Source organism: Stenella coeruleoalba, assembly GCF_951394435.1.
Source record: "Stenella coeruleoalba genome assembly, chromosome: 11".
In the NCBI taxonomy this organism is placed as follows: domain Eukaryota; kingdom Metazoa; phylum Chordata; class Mammalia; order Artiodactyla; family Delphinidae; genus Stenella; species Stenella coeruleoalba.
In genome coordinates, this window is record NC_137157.1 from 8927718 (window position 1) to 8949817 (window position 22100).

Genomic DNA, 22100 nt, shown 5'->3' on the forward strand with positions numbered 1-22100 from the left:
CCTAGATATGATATTGTACTATAATTTTGCAAGATGTTGCCTTTAAGGGAAACTGGATAAAGGATACACAAGATCTCTCTGTATTATTTCTTACAACTGGATATGAATCTACAATGACTTCAGAATAAAAGCTGAATTATGAAAAGTGGCAAATCACTTGGAAAGTGGTTTGACAGTTTCTAATGAAGTTAAAAATAAACCTATCCTACGACCTAGTCATCCTACTCCTGTGTAAATATCCAGGATTAATGAGTGCATTTGGCCCCAAAAAGATTTGTGCAAGAATATTCATAGTAGCTTTATTCATAATAGCTGAAATATGGAAACACCCCAAATGTCCATATGCAGGAGAATGGATAAACAAATTGAGATATTTTCATGCAATGGAATACTTCTTACAGAAAAACAAGCTACCGATACACACAAAATATGGATGAATCTCACAAATATTATGTTAAGCAGTGGGAATCAGATACAAAAGAATATATAGGGTATGATGACATTTATATGAAGTTCAAGAACAGGCAAACTTATTGATGGTGATAGAAGGTAGAATACCGTTTACTGGTGGCGGGGATATGGTATCAACTGGAAAGTAGCTTGATGGAACTTTCTGGAGTCAAGGAAATGTGGTTATGTAAATATACACATAATGCTAAAAGTTACTGAGCTTTACACTTAAGGTTTTGCATTTACTATATGTTAATTATACCTCAATAAAGTACGGCAAAAAGAATTATCCCCCATTCATGGGGGAAGAAAGACAGGTCAACCCATTCATGGGGGAAGAAAGACAGGTCAACCAGTCCCACTGTGTAGACTTTGTTTGGATCCGTTTCCAGACTAGCTGTAGAAAAACCTGTTTATGATACTTAGGTTAAATTGAAAATCTGAACAGTTTATAATTGATGACATTAAGGAATTATTGTAAAGTTTACAGGTGTAAAATAATTATTATTGTTAAAGAGTTCTTATCGTTTAGAGATACATGTTGAAATAAGTGATATATCTAAGATTTGCTTCAAAATAAAACACATGAGTGGTAAATAAAACAAGACTGGCTGTGAGTTGATTGTTGTTTAACCTACATGATTGGATTATTGTCTACTTTTTACTCCGTGATAAAAAGTTTAAAATTTTAAATATGGATAAAAGATACACACAGGTAGCTTTGTTATTACCAATAAAACAGAATAATTGGCCTCTGAGATAGTACGTTATAAGGATGCTCAAGGAGTGGTAGGGAAAGTTAATGCCCCAAACAAAATCATTGCTTGTCTGTACCAGGTGTCTTTAGCAAGGAGTGAGAATCTTTTTTTATACTTGGAAGGTATAGTTTTTTATTATTTATTTATTTATTTCAATTGAAGTATAGTTGATTTACAATATTATGTTAATTTCAGGTGTTCAGCATAGTGGTTCAGTATTTTTACAGATACACTCCATTAAAAGTTATTACAAGATAATGACTATAATTCCCTGTCCTATACAGTATATCCTTGTTGTTTATCTATTTTATACATGGTAGTTTGTATCTCTTAATCCCATACCCCTAATTTGCCCCTCCCCCTTGCCTCTCCCCTTTGGTAACCACTAGTTTGTTTTCTGTATATATGTCTGTTTCTGTTTTGAATATATGTTCATTTGCATTATTTTTTAGATTCCATATATAAGTGATTTCACTAAGCATAATATTCTCTAGGTCCATCCATGTTGCTGCAAAGGGAGTGGGGATTCTTAAGGGCAGAATACCACCCAACACTAAGTGGACACCCACGTGTGGATAACTTACGTGCAAGTTCTTTCAGTCAAAATGTATTTACGACGATGTTAGCACATAGAGGCACATTGTATCTCTATAAATTGTCCATTCGTTGTAGCATATTGAAGCAGTGGGGTTAATTATTTTTCTACTTTCATGTGTGTTCTCTTGTTTTCCATAAGGACCTGATGTTATTTTATGAGGATGATCCAAAGCCAGTTTTGCCGACAATTCCTACTTCCATTATCTCGTCAACTACATGGTTGTCAGAAGGGCAAACAGATGTCTGTAACCTCTGGGATGCAGGTAAATTAGGTAAAGAATAAAATTTTTACTCAGAAACATGAATAAGAAACACTGGACAGGAATTGTTTTTCATCAGATTTTATTTTGTTAAATATAGCAACAGTGGCTTTAATTTAACTTTGGTCATGAGGGACCGGGTTAGCATGGATAAATTCAACCCACACAGGATCAAGATCCTGTAACCTTATTTTACCATTTGTTTCAATGTTTTTTTCTCTTTCATTGTTTTATTTCAAAAATTATTAACTACAAGGCTTAAATCTTTTATAAATTTTTTTAAAGCAGAAACTTTCATTTTAGTTCCTTCTCTTGTTTGTATTAATCTTCTCTTTGATGAAGAGTTTAAATTATGATATTTTTCAGAAGCAAGCATTAGATGAAAATATGAAAAAGCATGATGCATGGTATACCACAAATTGGTTAATCATCTCTTAAGTAATTAACATTAGAGAATGGCACAGTACAAAATTATCCAAAACTGGCCTCCAATAAATTACGGTATCAAATTCCAACTGGGCTCTACTGCTGCTCAAGGTCTGATTGATCCACTGTTGAGCCACTCCATCCCATCTATCCTCCATGAACTCTCAGTTTTCAATACATTCTTCCTCTTGATTTTCTCAGAAAATAGGATGAAAGATCTGCCAGGATGAGAACAAAACGTTCTCAGTAGCTTTTATTCCCTTGTATATCTTTGCTTTTATATCCATCCAGGCATCCTTTTCCTTTTCACAGAGTTGGTTCCTTACGTTCTGAGTTACATCTTCTCCCTCATCTTTGGACCATGCACCTCAATTTTCCCCTTATATAGCACCCTGATATCCAAAATATTAAAACTGAAGTTTATTAGTATAGGTTTATATTACAAGTTCATATGTATATAGGTCACGTATATGTATATAGTTCATGGCTTTCTTATAAAGCCAGTTGTGAGAATGATGAGGATATTTTAATAGACCCCAAAACAAGAAATTGTGGGTTATGGTGATATCTGTAGTACAAGGTTGGCATTATTCACATGAATAATTGGTTATAAGTGGTTACAATACACTGATCCAGATCCAGAAGTTTGAAAGAAGAACAGTAAGGAAAATGTTTTTGTATTTTAATATCTCCTAACATTTCCACCCCCTAATATTTTTGAATAGACTTTATTTTTTAGAGCAGTTTTAGGTTCACAGCAAAATTGAAGGAAAGTACCAAGATTTCCCCATATAACCCTTGTCCCCAAACGAGCACAGCTTCCCCACTATCAGCATCCCGCACCAGAGTGGTACGTTGCTGCAATCAGTGAACCTACTTTAACACTTTTTTTAATCACCCAAAGACCATACTTTTCATTTTGGTTCATTCTCAGTGGAGTACATTTTATGGGTTTTGACAAATGTATAAGACATGTATCTACCATTATAGTATTGTACAGAGTATTTCTTTGCTCTAAAAATCCTCTGTGTTCTGCCTATTCATTCCTCCCTCCCCTCTAACCCCTGGAAACCACTGATATTTTAACTGTCTTCATAGTTTTGCCTTTTCCAGAAAGTCATATAGTTAGAATCATGCAGTATGTAACCTTTTCAGATTGGCTTCTTTCACTTAGTAATGTGCATTTAAGGTACCTCCTTGTCTTTTCATGGCTTAATAACTCGTTTCTTTTTAGTGCTGAATAAGATATACTAGAGTATTTATCTGTTTACCTACTGAAGAACATCTTGGTTGTGTCCAAGTTTTGGCAATTATAAATAAAGCTGCCGTACATATCCTTGTGCAGGTTTTTGTGTTACATGTTTCTCTCTGCCAGCATTTTAATACAAGTGAATTTGAGTATAAATGAGCATCAGAGGCAACCCTTAAGAGGAAGAAGGTCACAAAACATGTCACTTGAGGGATGATTCCACCATTTTACTTGTTTAGGACTCATCTTAATTGGAGGAGGTTTTCCTACTTTTGAGTCTTTCTTTTTTCCAGTCTTTCCTTCACACTGATCTCAGAGATATCTTGCAAATGTAGATCTTAGCATTTCATTTTCCAGCTTAAAAACTTTCAACAATTCTCCACTGCCCATAAGTCTGTTTTTTTATACTGTCATGTAAGACTTTTCATAGTCTGGTCCCAGCCCACCTTTTTTGGCCTCATCACCCAATACTGCCAGTATTCACAATACTTTATGACATTCTATTACTTTCTCTTCAGAATGTCTTTGTTCCAGTTACTTCAGCTGTGTAACACATTGCTCTAAAACTTTTATGGCACAAAATAACCATTTATTCCGCTCATGGATTCTCTGGGTCAAGAATTAGGACAGGGCACAGTGGGGATGACTTGTCTCTGTTCTGTGACATTATGTCTGGGCTTCAGCCCGAGAACACAAATGCTGGGGACAGGAATCATCTGAAGCCTCATTCACTTACGTGTCTGGTAGTTGATGCTTTGCGGTGTCAGCTGGGGCCCTCACTTTCTCTCCACATGCACCTCTTTATGCAAATCTCTCCACGTGGGTTAGTTTGGGCTTCCTCGTAGCATGGTGGCTGGGTTCCAAGGTTGAACACCCTGTGAAAGAAAGGACCAGGCAGGAGCTGAGTAATCTCAAAGTCATGCTGTGAACTTCCTCCCCATTCAGTTTATCAAGGCAATAGAAAAGACTTGCCGAAGTTCAAAGGGAGGGTACGTAGATGCCTACCCCTCCATGGACAACTGTCAATGGCATATTGAAAGAAAAGCATATGGGATGGGATGTGTATTAGCACGGTCATCTTTGGAATATACAGTCTGCCACAGTTCTCCATCAAATAATGTTTAACAAAATCCTATTCAAACAGCAAGGCCCAGCTTCTTTCTCAAGATTATTTTGGCTATTCAACATCTTTTGTGTCTTCAAACAAATTTTAAAATATTTTGTTCTAGTTCTGTGAAAAATGCCATCAGTAATTTGATAGGGATTGCATTGAATCTGTAGATTGCCTTGGCTAGTATGGTCATTTTAACAATATTGACTCTTCCAATCCAAGAACACAGTATATCTTTCCATTTGTGTCATCTTCAGTTTCTTTCATCAGTGTCTTATAGTTTTTGGAGTACAGGTGTTTTGCCTCCTTAAGTAGGTTTATTCCTAGGTATTTTATTCTTTTTGATGCAATAGTAAATGGAATTGTTTCCTTAATTTCTCTTTCTGATATTTCAGAAAGTGTATAGTTAGTGTATATTATTAGTGTATAGAAATGCAACAGATCTCTGTACGTTAATTTTGTATCCAGCAACTTTACTGAATTCAGTGATGAGCTCTAGTAATTTTCTGGTAGCAGAAGTTCTCAGTTTTAATGAGGTAGAATTTTAGTCTTTATAGTTTGTACTTTTTTGTATCTTGTGATTTTTAAAAATTCTTTCTTATCTCAAGATCATAAGATATTTATATGTAGGCTAAAATTTTCATAGTTTTGCTTTCCACAACTCAACGCAGCTGGAGTTGGGTTTTGTGTATGATTGAAGCAAGAGTTCATTTTTACTTCTAGATGGATAACCAGCTGTCCCAGCATCATTTATTGCAAAGTCTGCCCTTTCCCCTGATGAACTGAGACATACCATCTATAGCCTAAAGCAAGTTTACACATATGCATGGATTTGCTTCTGGGCCCTCTATTCTGTTCCATAAGTTATTTGGTTATCCCTGCACCAACAGATAGTTTTAATTACTCTACCTTTATAATAATTCTTGATGACTTTTCACTTATTAGTGTTTTGTCTTTTTTTGACCCTTTGCTTTCCCACAAAAAACTTGTCAAGTTCCTCGAAAAAAACCTGTTAGAGTTTTTATTGGCACTACCAATCTTTAAATCAATTTGGAGAAGTGACCTCTTTACGATATCAAATTATTCTGTTTATTTAAGTCTTCTTCAATGTATTATATTTTATAGTTTTTTTTCCCATACAACTCTTATATAGCTTTTGTTAAATTTAGTCCTCGGTACTTTATATATTTTTTGTTGCTACTGTAAAATATATAATTTTATAAACTGTATTTTCTAGCAGTTTGTTGATTGTGAAAATGAGTGGAACTAATTTTTGTATATTGATTTTATAACCAGTAACCTTGCTTAACTAACTCTTATCAATTTTCCTAATTTATTTGTAGATTTGTCTAGATTTCTTATGTTGAAAATCATATCATCTGTGAATGATGGCAGATTTGTTTCACATTTGTAAACCATACTTTGTATTTTATTTTCTTACCTTGCCATGCTAGGCAGAACCACTCAGGCAGTGCTGAACAGAAAGTGTGATTGTGGCCTTCCTAGATTTGGTCTGAATCTTAAAGAGAATGATTTCAGCATTTGCCATTAAGACGGGTTTACTGTATGTTTTTTGCAGATCTCAATTTATAATTTGTTAACGGTTTTATCATGAATACATCAATATGTTGAATTTTATCCACTTTTAATATCTATATTGATGGTTATAGGTTTTTCTCCTTTAAGCTGTTAATTTTGTAAGTTAGTTGATTTCCAAATATTAAAACAACCTTGAATTTCTGGAATAAACTCAATTTGGTGATGATATATTATCTTTTATATATATTGCTGGGTTTGATTTGCTAATGTTATATTTAGGAGTTTTGCATCTGTATCTACGAGTGAAATTAACCAGGACTGTCTTTTCTCATATTTTCTTTGTTATGTTTTGATACTGAGATGTTGCCAGACTCATAAAAAGATTTGGAAGGTGTTTGCTCTTTTTTTATACTCTGGAATAGTTTGTGTAGGGTTGTTTGTGAGATGATGTGAAAGTAGATAAGGTATTCTGTATGTTCACTAATGGTGCTGGCAGAAGGGCTGCAGGCAGGGAAGACAAATCTGCACCCGGAATATGTGTGTCTCCTTATGAAGACAAAGGACTACTCCCTTTATAATGGAGGAGTCCAATATAATCAACCTGACACCAGGTAATTAATTTGCTGTTTTCCCTGGGAAAGGGTGCCATGCTAGGGATGTAGCATTAACCTCTACTCTTAGCAGGTTGGGCATTTCAGAAGTTGTGGCAGCCCCTGCATAGTCTCCACCCCTGCCACACTGCAAAAGCCCATTGTATAACCACTAGAGTGACTAAGGAAAGAGGATGGTTGACATCCATTAAACAGAGCATCTTGCCCATGTGATTTTTGAGAACCTCTTCTGCAGTGAAATGTCTTCTGGCAACCATTTATATGGGACATGAGCATCTTCACACAGTGTGCACATACATCCTGAAGGTTCATCCACATATTTCTTTGTCACCAGTGTTCCAATCTTATTCTTTCCAAGTCCCTGATAGCACCCTCAGCCGTGGATTGCATCTTGCCTTCCATGTGCAGTGTGCGTCTGTTTGCAATTCTGTCTACTAGGAAGATCTTCCTACTGTCTTTTAGGGCACTTCTGAGTGAGGCTCTGATTTAGCAGTTAACCACTTCTGGCTAGTGCCAGCATTCCTTGCAGATATACCTGTAAACCAGTCCTATACTTTTCTCTCTTAACTGGCAGTTCTCCATGGAGCTATAGGTGTAAGTTGAAGGGGAAGCAGTAAAAGAATGGGAGCAGGTTCCATGGAGTCAGAGACATCTGCTTGAATAGTTTACATGGGCCTTCTGGCTTGGTCTGGTCTCATCTATTCCGTTTGATTTTACAATAGAATGATGCTGTGTGTTCTGTGGACCAGATAACACCCATTACATGATGGGCACATAGTCATTTGGTGTCCTGTGGTGTAGGCAAAAGAAGATATGGCTTTACTCCAAAGCCCTAGAGGTCAGCTTTGTGATTTTCCTGTTGGGGCTCATGAGAGACTCTGCTTCACATCTTTCTCTGCCTTGGGCACTAGCACTGCTTCTAGGTTATAAGGTCCACCTGGCAGGGCAGCTTATACAGTGGCCTGGGCCTGTTGCAGAACCTTTTCTTGCTTTGATCTCCACTAAAAAATGGCAGGAAATGGTCAGAGCATCACACCCAAATGTGGCATACGTTGCCTCCAAAATTCCAAGACACCCATGTTACTGTGTTTTTTTTTCTTTGTGTTGGACAGTTCGAGGGGCAGCAGCTTGTCTCTCACTTCCAGGGGCGTATCCTGACACACTCCAGACCATTGAATACTCTGAAAACTCCACAGATGTGGCAGCCCTAGAACTTTCCTAGGGTTTCTCTCCCACCTTCTGCATGCATGTAGCACCAAGAGGGTTTGTTACTTCCTGCTTAATAAGTCCAGTTAGCATTGTGTCATCAATGCAATGGACCAGTGTGATGTTCTATGGGATATCAAGAAAATCCAGGTCTGTCTGGTCTCTGTTAAAAGACACTGTGAGGCAAGACAGTAAAGGTTTACTGTGTCCCTGCCACACGAAGCCTGATTCTAATTATCTTTATTAATAGAGATTTTTAAAGGAACATATCTAGACCAATAACTGGACATTAGATGCCAGGGGCTGTGTTGATTTGCTCTAGTAAAGATACCACAGCTGGAATTGCAGCTGTTACTGGCTGATCACCACCTGATTATATTTGCAATAATCTTTGGTCATTCTCCACAAACCATCTGGCTCTTCAGAAAAACAAGAATCACCACCCCTACAACTTTCAAGTCTTTGATGGTAGCGCTAATGTCTGCAGTTTCCCCCAAAATATTTTTTGTAGTGAGGAGGTGTAATTAATTCTAGGGGTTTCTATCTAGTCCTTCTAAACGTAATAGCCTGAACTCCATGGGTTGTGGAACTAATGGGATTCTGCCAGTTACTAAGTGTATCTATTCCCATTATACATTCTGAGACCATGGAAATAACTAGAGGTAGGTCTGTGGTTTTACTGGACCCATTGTGACTTGGAGCCTAGGCAGAGACTTCATGTGCCACCGGATTTCCATAAATCCCCACTTAGTAGAGGATAACGGCATTGTTGGATCTCCAGAGATTAGTGTCAGTTAAGAGCCAGTATCGAACAAGACCAGAAAATTCTGTGTATTTCCCTTTCCAAGGACAGTCATTGTTGTAAATGGCTTCAGGTCCTCTAGGGAAGGCTTAGGGGAAGATTTACCATATATACCTGTGGTGGGCATTTCAGGATTCTTTCTCAAAGGGATCTGACCTTCCCCTCAATCAGGAGGTTCTGGCTCTGTGAACTGGCTTCAGTTTAGGAATTGAGTAAGAGGCCGTGACACCTCCCATGATGACACTAATTAGGTTTTCCACCTATATATATCAAGCAACACTTAGTAGGCTGCCCACCTATTTTGTATCCATCTTGTGATTCATTAACCATTACTATACATCCCTGAAAGTAAAAAACATCAAACAAACAAAAAACTGATGTCATTGCATCCCTGTGTCTACTATGGTTGTCGTGCCTAGCTTGTCTCTACGAGTTAAGCGGTAGCATCTGGCTATTACCACTCCAGGACGCCATTATTCCCACTGACATCAGAGAACCCAGTCCCACTGCATCATCCCTATGGTCATCTCTAGCCCACAGATGACAAGCACTACAGGCTCTTCAATAATGCTTGTGCCCCATCACAATACATTTTTTAGCGCGTTGGTGAAGAGCGTATATTCCACGGCAATTAGAAGGTATCTGAGCATGCTGTACATAATAATAGGATCGTTCCAATGGTCCCATCTCCTGGAGCCTTTAAACTTCCTTTTACAGCATGCCAAGGAAGTGCCTTTTTTCTGAAGGCCACTTCTGAGTCCCACACACATGGTGTTCTCTCTCTCACTCTCTGGCTCTCACTGTCACTCTTTTCAGGTCCTGCTGAAATGTTACAGCCTAGGGAGGCTTTCCTGAACACAGTGTTACAAATTGGCCCTTCATCACTTCCACTGGCGCCCCCTCTCTCTCTTCCCTGCTTTATTTTCCCTGTAACACTTGTCATCTGATGTGCTATATTACTTATGTGTCTATTTGATTTAGTAAGAGGATTGTTTGATCCAGGGGTTCTGCAGACCACCCACAGGTACCATAGTGACTCTGCCACTACCTTAGCTCTGACTTTGAGCTCTGCTCTTTGCCACTTCTAGGTGTGTATGATGCTGTTCAAGCAGGTGCTCATGAGTTGGGTGCATTACATTAAGGGCTTCCATTTTGAGGGCAGTTGCTATATGCTTTCTCATTTCCCTGAAAGTATCTTTCTATCAGTCATCAGAGCATTGCAAAGCATGTTTTTAATTAGAGAACTGACTACAGAAATTTGAGAGGTTATCAACATAGTAACTGTGTATTATATGGTTGGTGAAGAAATCCAATTAAAATCTTTTCTTAAATTTAATTGTTCCCACTTTTTTACTTCAAAAATATGGAAAACATGATTTGTGTGTGAAAAACAGACATAAATGAAACTATTAAATGGGTTTTTCTTGAAATAAATAGGGCAAAGCCACAATCATTTGCAGAAGTCAGTTAAATAATTAAAAGACTAGAAGGATGGTAACTACATCTAAAGATGCCACCTTTTATTTGCCATGCAGTAGCCAACTTTTTTCATCATTTTGATGATTAAAAGAGACACTGACTTTTGAATTATTTATGCATTTTAGGTCAAGAAGCCATCCCACCTAAATCTTTTTCTATGTTACTAATGAGTGTGTGTATTATAAAAAATATGGTATAACCCTTAGACATTTCAAATTAGGAGAATCAAGCTCAATGTAAACTAAGGTGACAAGTTCTTCATCAAATGACTGTGACATCTCAGGTGTATAAGTCCCAATTTGACTTTATTTGAGTGAAACAAATGGCTATATATCTATTTCCAAGAGTGAGCAAATTATGCATCCTACAGCTATTTACTGAATACCTACTATGTGCCAGGCGCTGTGCTAACTGCTGGATATCCAGTGATGACAAGATCCCTGCCTTTATGTAGGATGGGGTAAGAGGAAGCTGGGCAGGTTTAAAGAACTGAAATAAATTTAGGAGGGCCTTAGGATTAAGTGGATGATAGGAGAGGTGCCAGATGAAACCAGAGAGGTAAGCAGAGTCTTATCAATAAAGGTGACCATATAATTTTTTTGTCCAAACCAGGATACTTTTGAGAGTGAAAGGAGGCACAACTAATAATTATGCCAGAATAATAGATGTAAATCCAGAGCTTCCTGGGCAAGGTGGTCTTGCTGTGGTCTGAATGTTTGTGTCCATCCCCAGTCATATGTTGAAAACCTAATGTCCAAGTTGATGGTATTAGGAGTGTTAACCTAAAGCAGTAAAACAGCCGGTTATTTTATTGGCAAAGCAAGTTAGTCAAGAAAGCAAAGAATTGCAATTTGGACATGCAACATGCAATTTGGACATGCAACATGCAATTTGGACAAGCCGTATGCAAGTCTAGTAAAGCAAAGCAGAGGAAACTCTTTTATAGAGGGGAAGGGGAAGTTGGGAGGGACTGTTACAAACAAAAAGTGCATTGGAGGAAACTGGAAGTTCAAAGTGTAGTGGCTTTTCATTGGCTGAGTTGTGACAGTCTCTCACTGGCTGAGCTGCTGCCAGGCAAGGAGAAATTCTTTCTTCCTCCTGCTGACTCTAGTAAAGTGGTGTCACTTCCTGTGGAAGATTCAAGGTACGTTTCTTCCTGTTGGGATCTGTGTTGATGTTGAGTGGTATGTGCCTGAGGGCTCTTCCTTCTGGTCTCCCGACTTTATTTTAGTCCTTTCCTCTAAAACGACTTTGGCCTTTGGGAGGTAATTATGTCACGAGGATGGAGGTGAATGGAATTGTTGATCTTATACAATACAAAAGACCTCACAGAGCTCCCCAGCCCCTTCCACCGGCTGAGTACACAGTGAGAAGTCAGCAGCCTGTTACCAGGAAGAGCACCTTCACCAGAACCCGACTATGCTGGCACCTTGATCTCAGACTTCAGCCTCCAGAACTGTGAGAAAGAAATTGCTGTTGTTCATAATCTCCCCAGTCTGTGGTACTTTGTTACAGCAGCCCTAACAGACTAAGACCGGCATGTGTGCCCGGTCTCCTTATAAGCCATGCTGAGGAGTTTCAGTTGTGTCTGGAGAACGATGGGGAGCCTTTGAAGTGTTTTAAGCAAGGACATGATATAACCAGATCCTTGCTTTAGGAAGACGACTGCGGATGCGGTGTAAAGAAAGGATTGGAGGAGGGCAAGTTAGGAAGAGCAGTCAGGGGTCAGAACAGAACTAGAGACTAAGAACATTTCTAAAATGCAACTCTGATGTGGTCAGAGTGCTGAGGAGCTCCCCTTAGGATGAAGTCTAACGCCTTAGCCTGGCGGATAAGCTCCTTCTGGCATTGGCCTCTGCTCTCCTCTCCAGTCTACCTTTCACCTCCTTCCTCCTCCATCACACGCAGTGGTCTAGCTATGGATGCTGAACCACTTGCCGTAAAGGCTGTGTTCTCTCACACTTTGCATATGCTCATTCCTCTGTTCTCCATTCCTATTCATATGAATCCTTGGGGTTCAGCTAAGATGTGGCTTCTCCCAGGAAGCCTTTTCTGACGTGCTGGAGGCAGGGTTATTGCTCCTCATCCGGGATCTCATGGCACTCTGCGTGTGCTCCAGATCCGCGCTGATTCTGCTGTATTGTCACTACCCGTTATTTCCTCTGTCATCAAACCAACTAGACTATGATTTTTTTTTTTTGAGAGAAGGTCTGTGTCTTGTGTGCTCTGCCTCTGATCCAGTGCTTAGTCCCTAGTAAGTGCTCCACTAAATAATTGTTGGCTAAAAAAGTATCATTTGAAATGCCCCTAAATTGAGTATCGTCATCCTCTTGCTCTTTCTGTATTTTTTGCATATGCTTTTAAAAGTGTCTTCAGAGAAGATTCATCACAGTTTTTTTTTAACATCTTTATTGGAGTATAATTGCTTTACAATAGTGTGTTAGTTTATGCTTTATAACAAAGTGAATCAGCTATACATATACATGTATCCCCATATCTCCTCCCTCTTGCGTCTCCCTCCCACCCTCCCTACCCCACCCCTCTAGGTGGTCACAAAGCACCGAGCTGATCTCCCTGCATCACAGTTTTTTAAAAGAAGAGCAGCATAACGTGTGTGCTCCAAGTTCACCAGTGAGGTTCGCTACCAGCAGTTACCTTCTGAAAATTTGTGGGATTTCCCTCATCCCTCATTGACACTTGATAGTTATATTAGCTTTAAAAAAAAGTCTATTTAAAAGGAGGAAACACATATAATTTAAAATAATGTTCATGGATTTAGAGAGGGAATGCATGTGGGCATTGGTGTTGGTCCAGATATTATTTATGTAGCTTTTCCTTTCATATCATTTCAAATCTGGTCTGAAAGCAGGATCTGTCTGTGGTGTGGCAGGAACCCAGAGACACAGCATGGACGATCCTCCCCCACGCCCCCCCCCCCACGCCCCCGTCCCCCCCACCCCCGTTTCCTAGATGTTGTTACTCAAGTTAGTGAGTTTTAGAGGGAGGAGGGTCTGGAGGGCAGAGAGAGTGCCGAGGGGCTATCTTAGTGGTGAAGAAAGACAAGGGGCTGTCAGAGAGATGGAAGAGCCCTCAAAGGCAGAGGTGGCATCTTAACTCGTGCTTGAGTCGCCGGCATATTTTCAAGCCATGACGTCAAGTGTGCCAAAAGGAGTAGCTGTATTTTTTTTTTTTTTTTTGTAATTCAAGATCATCTTAAATTTCCCGATGGCAGAGCATATAACCTCTCACGCAGTGGGAGATTCTGAGTGGCTGACTCAGATGCCCTCTTCCCAGACCCCCTACTTGCATTTCTGTTCTTCTGCTTCCATCCTCTTCTGCTGGTGTGAGGTGAAGATGGGTGGGCATTCCAAAATGTTGCTTACTTTTCCAGGCTCCACCTGGGAAACAAACAGAAATCCTCTTCACCCTCAGAGTGAAAGCAGCATGAGGGAAAGAATTTTTCTCTGTTTTGTTCATTGCTGAATGCTCAGTTCCAAAAAGAGCTAGCTAATGGTAGGTGCTTGTTGGATAGATGGATGACTGGCCCTTCCTTGGTTTCCCCAACTCCCAAGACGGCCCTGGACAGGCTCAGGATGCAAGAGCTCCCTCTCCAGTACCTAAGTCTTGCTTCCTCTGTTTATCTCCCCTCTCAGAAGATCTTTAGTCTCAGGTAGATGCTTGGGAGGAGGGGGGAAAACAAGCTAAACCAATATTCTCCCCAGATTCCCTCTGTTACAAGTTAATCTGGCTTTTGTTTGTTTTCAACTCAAGTCTTTCATCTCCAGACCCACCATGAAACTTCCTGCTGGGCAATGGCAGCTTCATATTTAGGTGACTGTGCTTGGGGAAGGGGCCTTGGGGATTCAGTATGTGTGGGACTTGTGGGGAGGAAGACTATGTCTGTTAGCACTTCACTCATCATCCTTTCACCCTTGTAACCCCAGTTTCTAGCACAATGCCCAGCACATAGTAGGCTCTCAATTAATCTTTATTGACTTCAATAATGGATGAGTCAGAATTGGTAAGATATTGAAGAGAAAAGAGCAGAAGCTTGGGGATGTGCTCAGGGTAAATGTGGAATGAAATAGATATAGAGGGAGGAATACTCAGTATTGTTGATTCTTTATTGAAACAGAATTCTATTCAATAGAGCCACATATTTTGTTAATTTTGATACTAATAAGGAGTGTTGCTGTTATTTTTATTGTTTGTAATGGTATGTGCTCTCTAGAGTTCAGCCCTCAGGATCTCCTGACGGTTGGTTGTCAGCATGTGGAAAAGGATGGAAACAAAGATGATTACTAGTTTTCTGCCTTTGGGAAGTGAATATGTGATGGTGCCATTTACTGAGAAGGGCAGGACAGGAGAGAACAGGTTTGAGGATATATTAAGAGTTACATTTTGGATATGTTACACTTGAGGTGCCTATGAGACATACATTGAAAGTTCTGTATTTGTTCTGGAAATATTGAATATCAGGACACTAAAATAACTGAATTCGAACTTAGACGATTGTTTTTCCTGTTTCTTTAATCAGTCTCTCTTTCCTTGAGACACCTAATTAAAGATTCTAACTGCTTTCTGGATGGTGGTTATGTCTGCTGTGCATTTCAGAGATCTGAGAATTTTATTACTATTTCAAAAAAGCACAACAAACCTTGAATGTAAGTCATCGTCAGACACGCCTGATCCCTTAATAAAACTCAGAGAGAAATCTGGTAGTTAATCTTTTTGCCATTCTTGTTGATCACAGTCCAGCGTGTCTAACATGTTCAAGCTGCAGTTTTGTTTCCCTGAAGTTAGCAGTTTTAACAAAATGGAAATAGTGGTGCTTGATTTTCCCTCTTCATGTTACTACCTTCTGTAAACAGGGTATATGGGCACTTTAGAGGACTGGATGAAGTAGATAGTGAATGACCTCGTGTGTAATATGATAGCACTATTGTACTGCGAAGGCACTCTGTAAGTGCCTTAGAGTTCTGTAGCAGGTGTTTCTTTTGGACCAGCATGCAGTGTGGCCTTGAGACAAGATAAGCAAAGGGCTATAGCAGTTACAAATCTTGATAGCTGAGTTGTGGCTCATGCCAAGGTCAAATGTTTTGAATAAATATGGATTTAAAAAGGTGTTTTGCTTCCTGGAGGTATTTGACTCAATTAATTTAGAAAAGAAAAACCCAGAAAGGAGCACTTAATACTTTGATACTAATAGTTACCAATCCTTTGCTACCCATAAACTTGGGAAAAGATTGATTATTCAGAAATATTCAGTCACTAAATTGCGTCAGTTCTATGATAATCTTAGGGAAACTTGGGAAAAGATTGATTATTCAGAAATATTCAATCACTAAATTGTGACAGTTCTATGATGATCATATCTTAACTGTTATCTCTGCCCCTACTGTGTGGGCTCTTGTCATCTGTTACCTGCACTGTTAGAACACCTTTGTCAGTGATCTCTTTGCCTAAATCTCACTCCTGTCTATCTTCCACATAGTCTCCACAGCCATCTGTATAGCACACAAATCCTCAAAACAGCCTTTAATGGCTTTTCATTATCTACAGGGTAAAAACTGTACTCCTGACTTACTTCATTTTCAGCAATGTGGTGGACTAGACACTCTGAAGGTCCTCTTGCAACAAACAAACAAACAAAACCTCTAGATTCTGGAATAAAAGATACTTTTTAATGCACTGTTGGGTTCATGGGAGCTAAAGGAAATCTCTAAGGGCAAAACAGAACAAAAATGCAAAAACCAAATGAACCCGAGAACTGAAACCTGATTAGAGTGGGGAGCTGAGAGTTTAAAGGAATCAAAGACAGTTTTCCCTGAAGGCAAATGCTGATATCAGCATCCACAATCAGAAAACTAAGGCTTGAATGAGTCTGTGGCAAGGGAGGGAGTGGAGCGGAACCTCAGACTTCTGCATTAGCTCGGGGGCTAAAGTGCTTGAGGTCTGTTGTCCCGGCTCCCGACAAAAACGCGGATCCTTTCTGGAGGAAAGCAGGCCCAGTTTAGACCCCACTCTTACAGATTAACCTTGGCCAAACACGATGTCATCATCAGTGACCACCAGAACACAAGGAATAAGCCTGCATGACTGAGAGTCAACAAAGTCGCGAACAGCAGATTTAGCTTCCAAGGATTTCAGACATGAGCTGAGTATGAAATGTTTAAGAAAAAAAAAATGAAATCAGTAAGGGACAGATGACTAGACAGATTTGGGAAATAACCAAATAAAACTTGCAGAAAGGAAAAATAAAATTATTTCCGAGTAAAAACCCAGTGGATGTGGATGGATTAAACAATAGATCAGATAAAACTGACATGAGAATTACTGAATTGGAGTGTGTATTAGAAGATATTCCCTAGAATGCAGCAAGGAGGCAAAGAAGATGGAAAATATTAAAGAAAACTTAAGACACAAATGATAAATGAAATTTAATATAGCCAATTACAGTCCCAGAGGGAGAGAAGATATATGTAGAAAGAGAGACAAAGTTTGATAAGATATGGGAGATAATTTTTCCAGAACTGATGAAAGACATGAATCCAAAGATACAGGAAGCATAATATATACCAAATAGGGTAAATAATTTAAAAAAATTTTCAAACTCTCATATCATAGTGAACCTGTGGAACACCAAAGAAAGAAAGAAAGACAAATTATTTATGAAACAATACGAAAGCAGACTTTTCAACAGCAACATTAGAAGCCAGAAGACAGGGAATAATACTGTCTCTATTCTCTGAGAAAATATCTGTCAACGTAAAGTGTGTAATCATTTAAGAACAAGAGTGAAATAAATTCCTTTTCAAAAAAAAAAAAAAAAGACACTTCAAATAAACAAAAACTGAGTTTACCACCACAGACCCTCAGTAAAGGAACTTATAAACATATATTTCAGGAAGAAGGAAATGATTCCAAAAGGAAAGTCTGAAGTTTAAGAAGGAATGGTGAGCAAAGACATTGGTAAACATATAGGTCAATCTAAACAAATACCGTTTTTAAAAAATAATTATAACATTTAATTTGTGGTGTTAGAAGAAGAACCGAAATGCTAGCTGTAACAACAGCACATAACTGAGGAGAGGGGCAAGTTAGAGTTACAGGGTTCTAAAATCTCTGAATAATGATTCAGAAGGTGGGTTAATATTAACTTTGGACTCTGCCAGACTACATATGTGTATTCGGATGTTAAAATGGACTCTTTCTGACTCTCTTTTTCCTTAGGAGCTAATAATAAAATAGATATCATATACCAAATCCATATGTGGAAGTATTTATTTATTTATTTATTTATTTAATTTCTTTTTGGCTGCATTGGGTCTTCGTTGCTGTGCGTGGGCCTTCTCTAGTTGCAGCGAGTGGGGGCTACTTTTCATTGCAGTGCACGGGCTTCTCATTGCAGTGGCTTCTCTTGTTGCGGAGCATGGGCTCTAGGCACACGGGCTTCAGTAGTTGTGGCACATGGGCTCAGTAGTTGTGGTTTACGGGCTCTAGAGAGCAGGCTCAGTAGCTGTGGCACAGGGGCTTAGTTGCTCTGCGGCATGTGGAATCTTCCTGGACTCATATGTATATATATATATATATATATATGCAGAGAGCTATAAGAACAAGGACCATCCCCCTTTGCTGGGGGGAGAGAAAAGGTACCTGTCATCAGGTATTCAGTAAGGTGTTTTCCAAAAGGACATAGATTATATAATACTTGAAGTTTTAATAGGTCAGGGTTTTGTGTATGCTTATTTTGAGTAATGGAGCACTCATGCTTCATGAGAAATAGCACTTCACTTGAATTCACAATTTAAATGATATTTAAAGGTTCGTTGCGGTATTGCAGACTTAGACATGATTTATACTCAGTACTGAGGTAAAAAAGTTTATTATTGGTCTGTACATCTAATGGGGAAAATGTTTGAGAACTGTAGTTCCTCACCTCATCGTCATCTTTCCACGGCACACCAGGTCTCTTGGTCTCAGATACCAAGAACCAGTGGGTACAAAGAGCATGCGTCGTGCTTGTGGTCTGTGAATACAGAAATTTCTGGGGAGAAGGGAGAGTACTGGTGTGTTCGGGTTCCAGTCTGCTTCCAGGCAGGGCCATGGTGGGGACTCCCTCGTAATGCCAGCTCTTTAGACTGTCCCAAAATACAGTACCTGTTTATTCGTTTACTGTGGGCCGGATACCATTTCAAACATCTCATATATTCAATTCATGTCAGAATTAAACGTCTGACCCAATTTAGCTTAATATTTTACTCTCCTGGAGTCACCTGTAGGGTTTTATTGTCATTACAAGATTTGGTTGGATGGTCACAAACACTTCAGGCACCTGCCCATCTTGGTCAGCCTAGAGTGTGCCCTGTAGCACGTGGAGACCTTAGCATGCCAGAGACCAGATCCACTTAAACTCTAGCCTAAAAAACAGAAAAATGGACATAGGTAATGATCACCAGCTTCCCAAAGACATTTCCAGCTTCAGTTTTGATAAGGATAATCTACTGAGGGAAATTATAGTTTTTATTATTGTTGGAACCATAACTATGGTGTAGAATTTAATAATGAGCATCCTGTATCTGCCTATTTTATAATCCATTCATTGTGATCCATTTTCGGGGCCTGAAAGTCTTCAGCCGTCCCACTTGAAGATTTTTAAAGAAAAGCACCTTAATTTTAAATGTGTCCATATTTTTCTGTGAGACGCTAAACCATTATCTCAAATTTATATCAAAAGTAGTAAATATACTTCGCATATTTCATAGCTGTATTTTCCAAATATGTTTTCTTATGTTAATACTTGGATATAATATATACTACAGTTAAATATAATGATATACGATAAAAAATTCTCAGAACCTACAACTGTGTGTATATACACCCACACATACACATATGCACACACACATCATAGATCATATAGAGAGTATAGCTATTCACATATGCATACACACACATCATAGATCATATAGAGAGTATAGCTATTCTAACTGATTATGATTATTTGGGGCTTTATGTATACATTGTAAGGTAAATATAAAGATTTTCATGTCAAACATGTTATTTAACGTTCACATTAAATATCCATTTTAAATTAATGGCCTGTCTACTTTAAACCAATATATTAATGAGCAATTCAAATCACCCCTCCATGTTAATAATTTATAACTCTGGCCTCGTAGCAAAATGGCCTTATTATCTTTTTTTTTAACATCTTTATTGGAGTATAATTGCTTTACAATGGTGTGTTAGTTTCTGCTTTATAACAAAGTGAATCAGCTATACATATATCCCCATATCTCCTCCCTCTTGCATCTCCCTCCCACCCTCCCTATCCCACCCCTCTAGGGAGACACAAAGCACTGAGCTGATCTCCCTGTGCTATGCGGCTGCTTCCCACTAGCTGTCTATTTTACATTTGGTAGTGTATATATGTCAATGCCACTCTCTCACTTCATCCCACTGTTAGCATATGGTATTTGTTTTCCTCTTTCTGACTTGCTTCACTCTGTTTGACAGACTCTAGGTCCAGCCACCTCACTACAAATAGCTCAGTTTTCTTTCTTTTTATGGCTGAGTAATATTCCATTGTATATATGCCTTATTATCTTCAGGTCCTATTTCCTTTGGTTAACATAATTACTAAAGTAGAAGCTCCTTCAGTTACAGTTTTAAACTACAGAAGGACGTATTTTGGCATCCACCTCTTGTCATGCATGCCCACTCTCTGCTTTGTAGCTGTAATTGGATACTGTGTATCAGAGTAACAGGAGAACTGATCACAGCAATAGCTCTGCTGCAATGTAACACCCATTATTAGATTCACAATATAATAGAATATAAAATAATTTGCAGTGATTATAGTACCTGAAACAAGGCAGTGGAATTCTTGAAAAATGAAAAAGTGTTACCAGTATGGGAATGTTCCTATCTGTAGGCAAAGTCTCTCAACTCAGAATTAAATCTGATGTTCTCTTTTAAAAATGATTTCATCATTGTCTCCGAACTAGCAAAAACATTTTCAGTACCTTCGACAGCATAGCTATTTCTCTTTTGTCCTTAGGCTCAAAGCGTGGAGGTGTGTTGGTGGTGGGTTTTTTTTTTTCCTTGCTTCAGGCATTTCGGTGATAAGTCTGCATTTAAATATGCTGTCTGATGTCTTGCATAGGGAACAAGCTTCTTCCTAAAGATAACTGTCAAGAATATCCAAACCAGCTTTAATATGACTGACATTTCAAGGTCCTATTTTGCATTAATCAAGTATATTAGCAGGTGTAAATCACTGTACAATAAAGAGACGGGGTACAGTCTCATAATTTAATACTGGGCTTCCCATCCAGGAGTCTGCTGGATATATACTTGAGAATAAAGCTTTTTGACATTCAGGTTTAAATTGAAAGAAAATGAGAAACCAGAGAAAGCAAGCCAACCAGATTAGTTCACTCTGTGCTCCTCTCTGCCTTTCCAGTGGAATTCAGAGAAATTCTCTCCCAGAGAAAGCTGGGAGGCCCTCACGAAACAAACCCTTTAGTGTTTACAGAGTATCCATTTATGCGCTTTGTGTTCAAACAAAAAGACATTTTGCTGTTCTCCATCAAATCCCCACAGGTTCTCCTGGGCTTCAGAAAATTCTCCATAAATGCTGTTCATTCTTTATATGAATCCAAGAAAAAATCTACGCCATATCCCTTCCTGGGAGAAGACAAACAGGCACAGATACACAGGCCAGCTTAACTCTGTCCCCCTCTGCAAGGCCCCGCATCCCTAAAGGCAGCCCCAGGGACAAATGGCCTGAACCCAGTCGCTTCACAGTTATGCACCATTACAACAACTGTGGTAAAGAAGTACTTGGTGCAGCTGGTTCTACCACACTCTTTAGTCCTTCTTTTACTCCCCTAAAAAGAGCATTGGTTTAGAATTCAGGAATCTGGGGTTCTAGTCCTACTTCTGCCCTTTAATCATTATGTGATCCTGGCAAGTCACCTAATCTCTGGAAGTCTCAGGTTGTCCTGTGTATCACGAAGGGACTGAATTAGAATGTCCTCTAAGACTTCTCCTGTCCTATAGTCAAGTTTCTTTTAGTGACTAGATCATCCAGATAATGATTCCTTGAACAAACATTTATCAAGTGACTGTTTAGATACTCCACCGGTCAGTTACAGGTTGAACAAGTTGAACAGGATGTGTGCCCTGAGCGGGTGTTCAGCCTCCAGGGGTGCCAGAGCTGTCAACAAGCTCTAACAGGTCGTCAACCACAGATTTGTTTATTGCTGATACCAGAGCTTATTGCCTGCCACATACTAATACGTAATAAATATTTGTCAAATGAATGAATAAAATTTGAAATAATAAGTGAAAATATGAATATTCACATTGTAGTATGCAAAAGCAAAGAAAAGAGGGATTCATTTTAACTTTGAGGATATAGAAAAGACTTTACAAAGGAGGTAGTATTTGAATTGAGTTTAGAAGAGTGAAATCGTTTTTGATAGAGAAGGGTAGGGATGAGGATATTCTGGACTGAGGGAAGAGCATGAGCAAAACCAGAGAGACGTGAAAGTGTATGTCCGCCTAATGGCCATCGCGCTGGAAGCTGGAGTCAGGTATAAAGA

At 38.9% G+C, this 22100-nt stretch overlaps 1 protein-coding gene across 4 annotated transcripts in view; it reads left to right on the plus strand.

Annotated features, from left to right (window-relative positions):
- Window positions 1-22100, plus strand: part of ENTHD1 (ENTH domain containing 1) — a 103039-nt gene that overhangs the window by 59067 nt on the left and 21872 nt on the right. For 3 of the 4 annotated variants that reach the window (XM_079936870.1, XM_079936872.1, XM_079936873.1), the window contains exon 5: window positions 1945-2077. In XM_079936870.1, coding sequence (XP_079792996.1) covers window positions 1945-2077 — 133 coding nt within the window. The remainder of the gene's footprint in view (window positions 1-1944; window positions 2078-22100) is intronic. The other variant, XM_079936871.1, reaches the window with a different exon arrangement.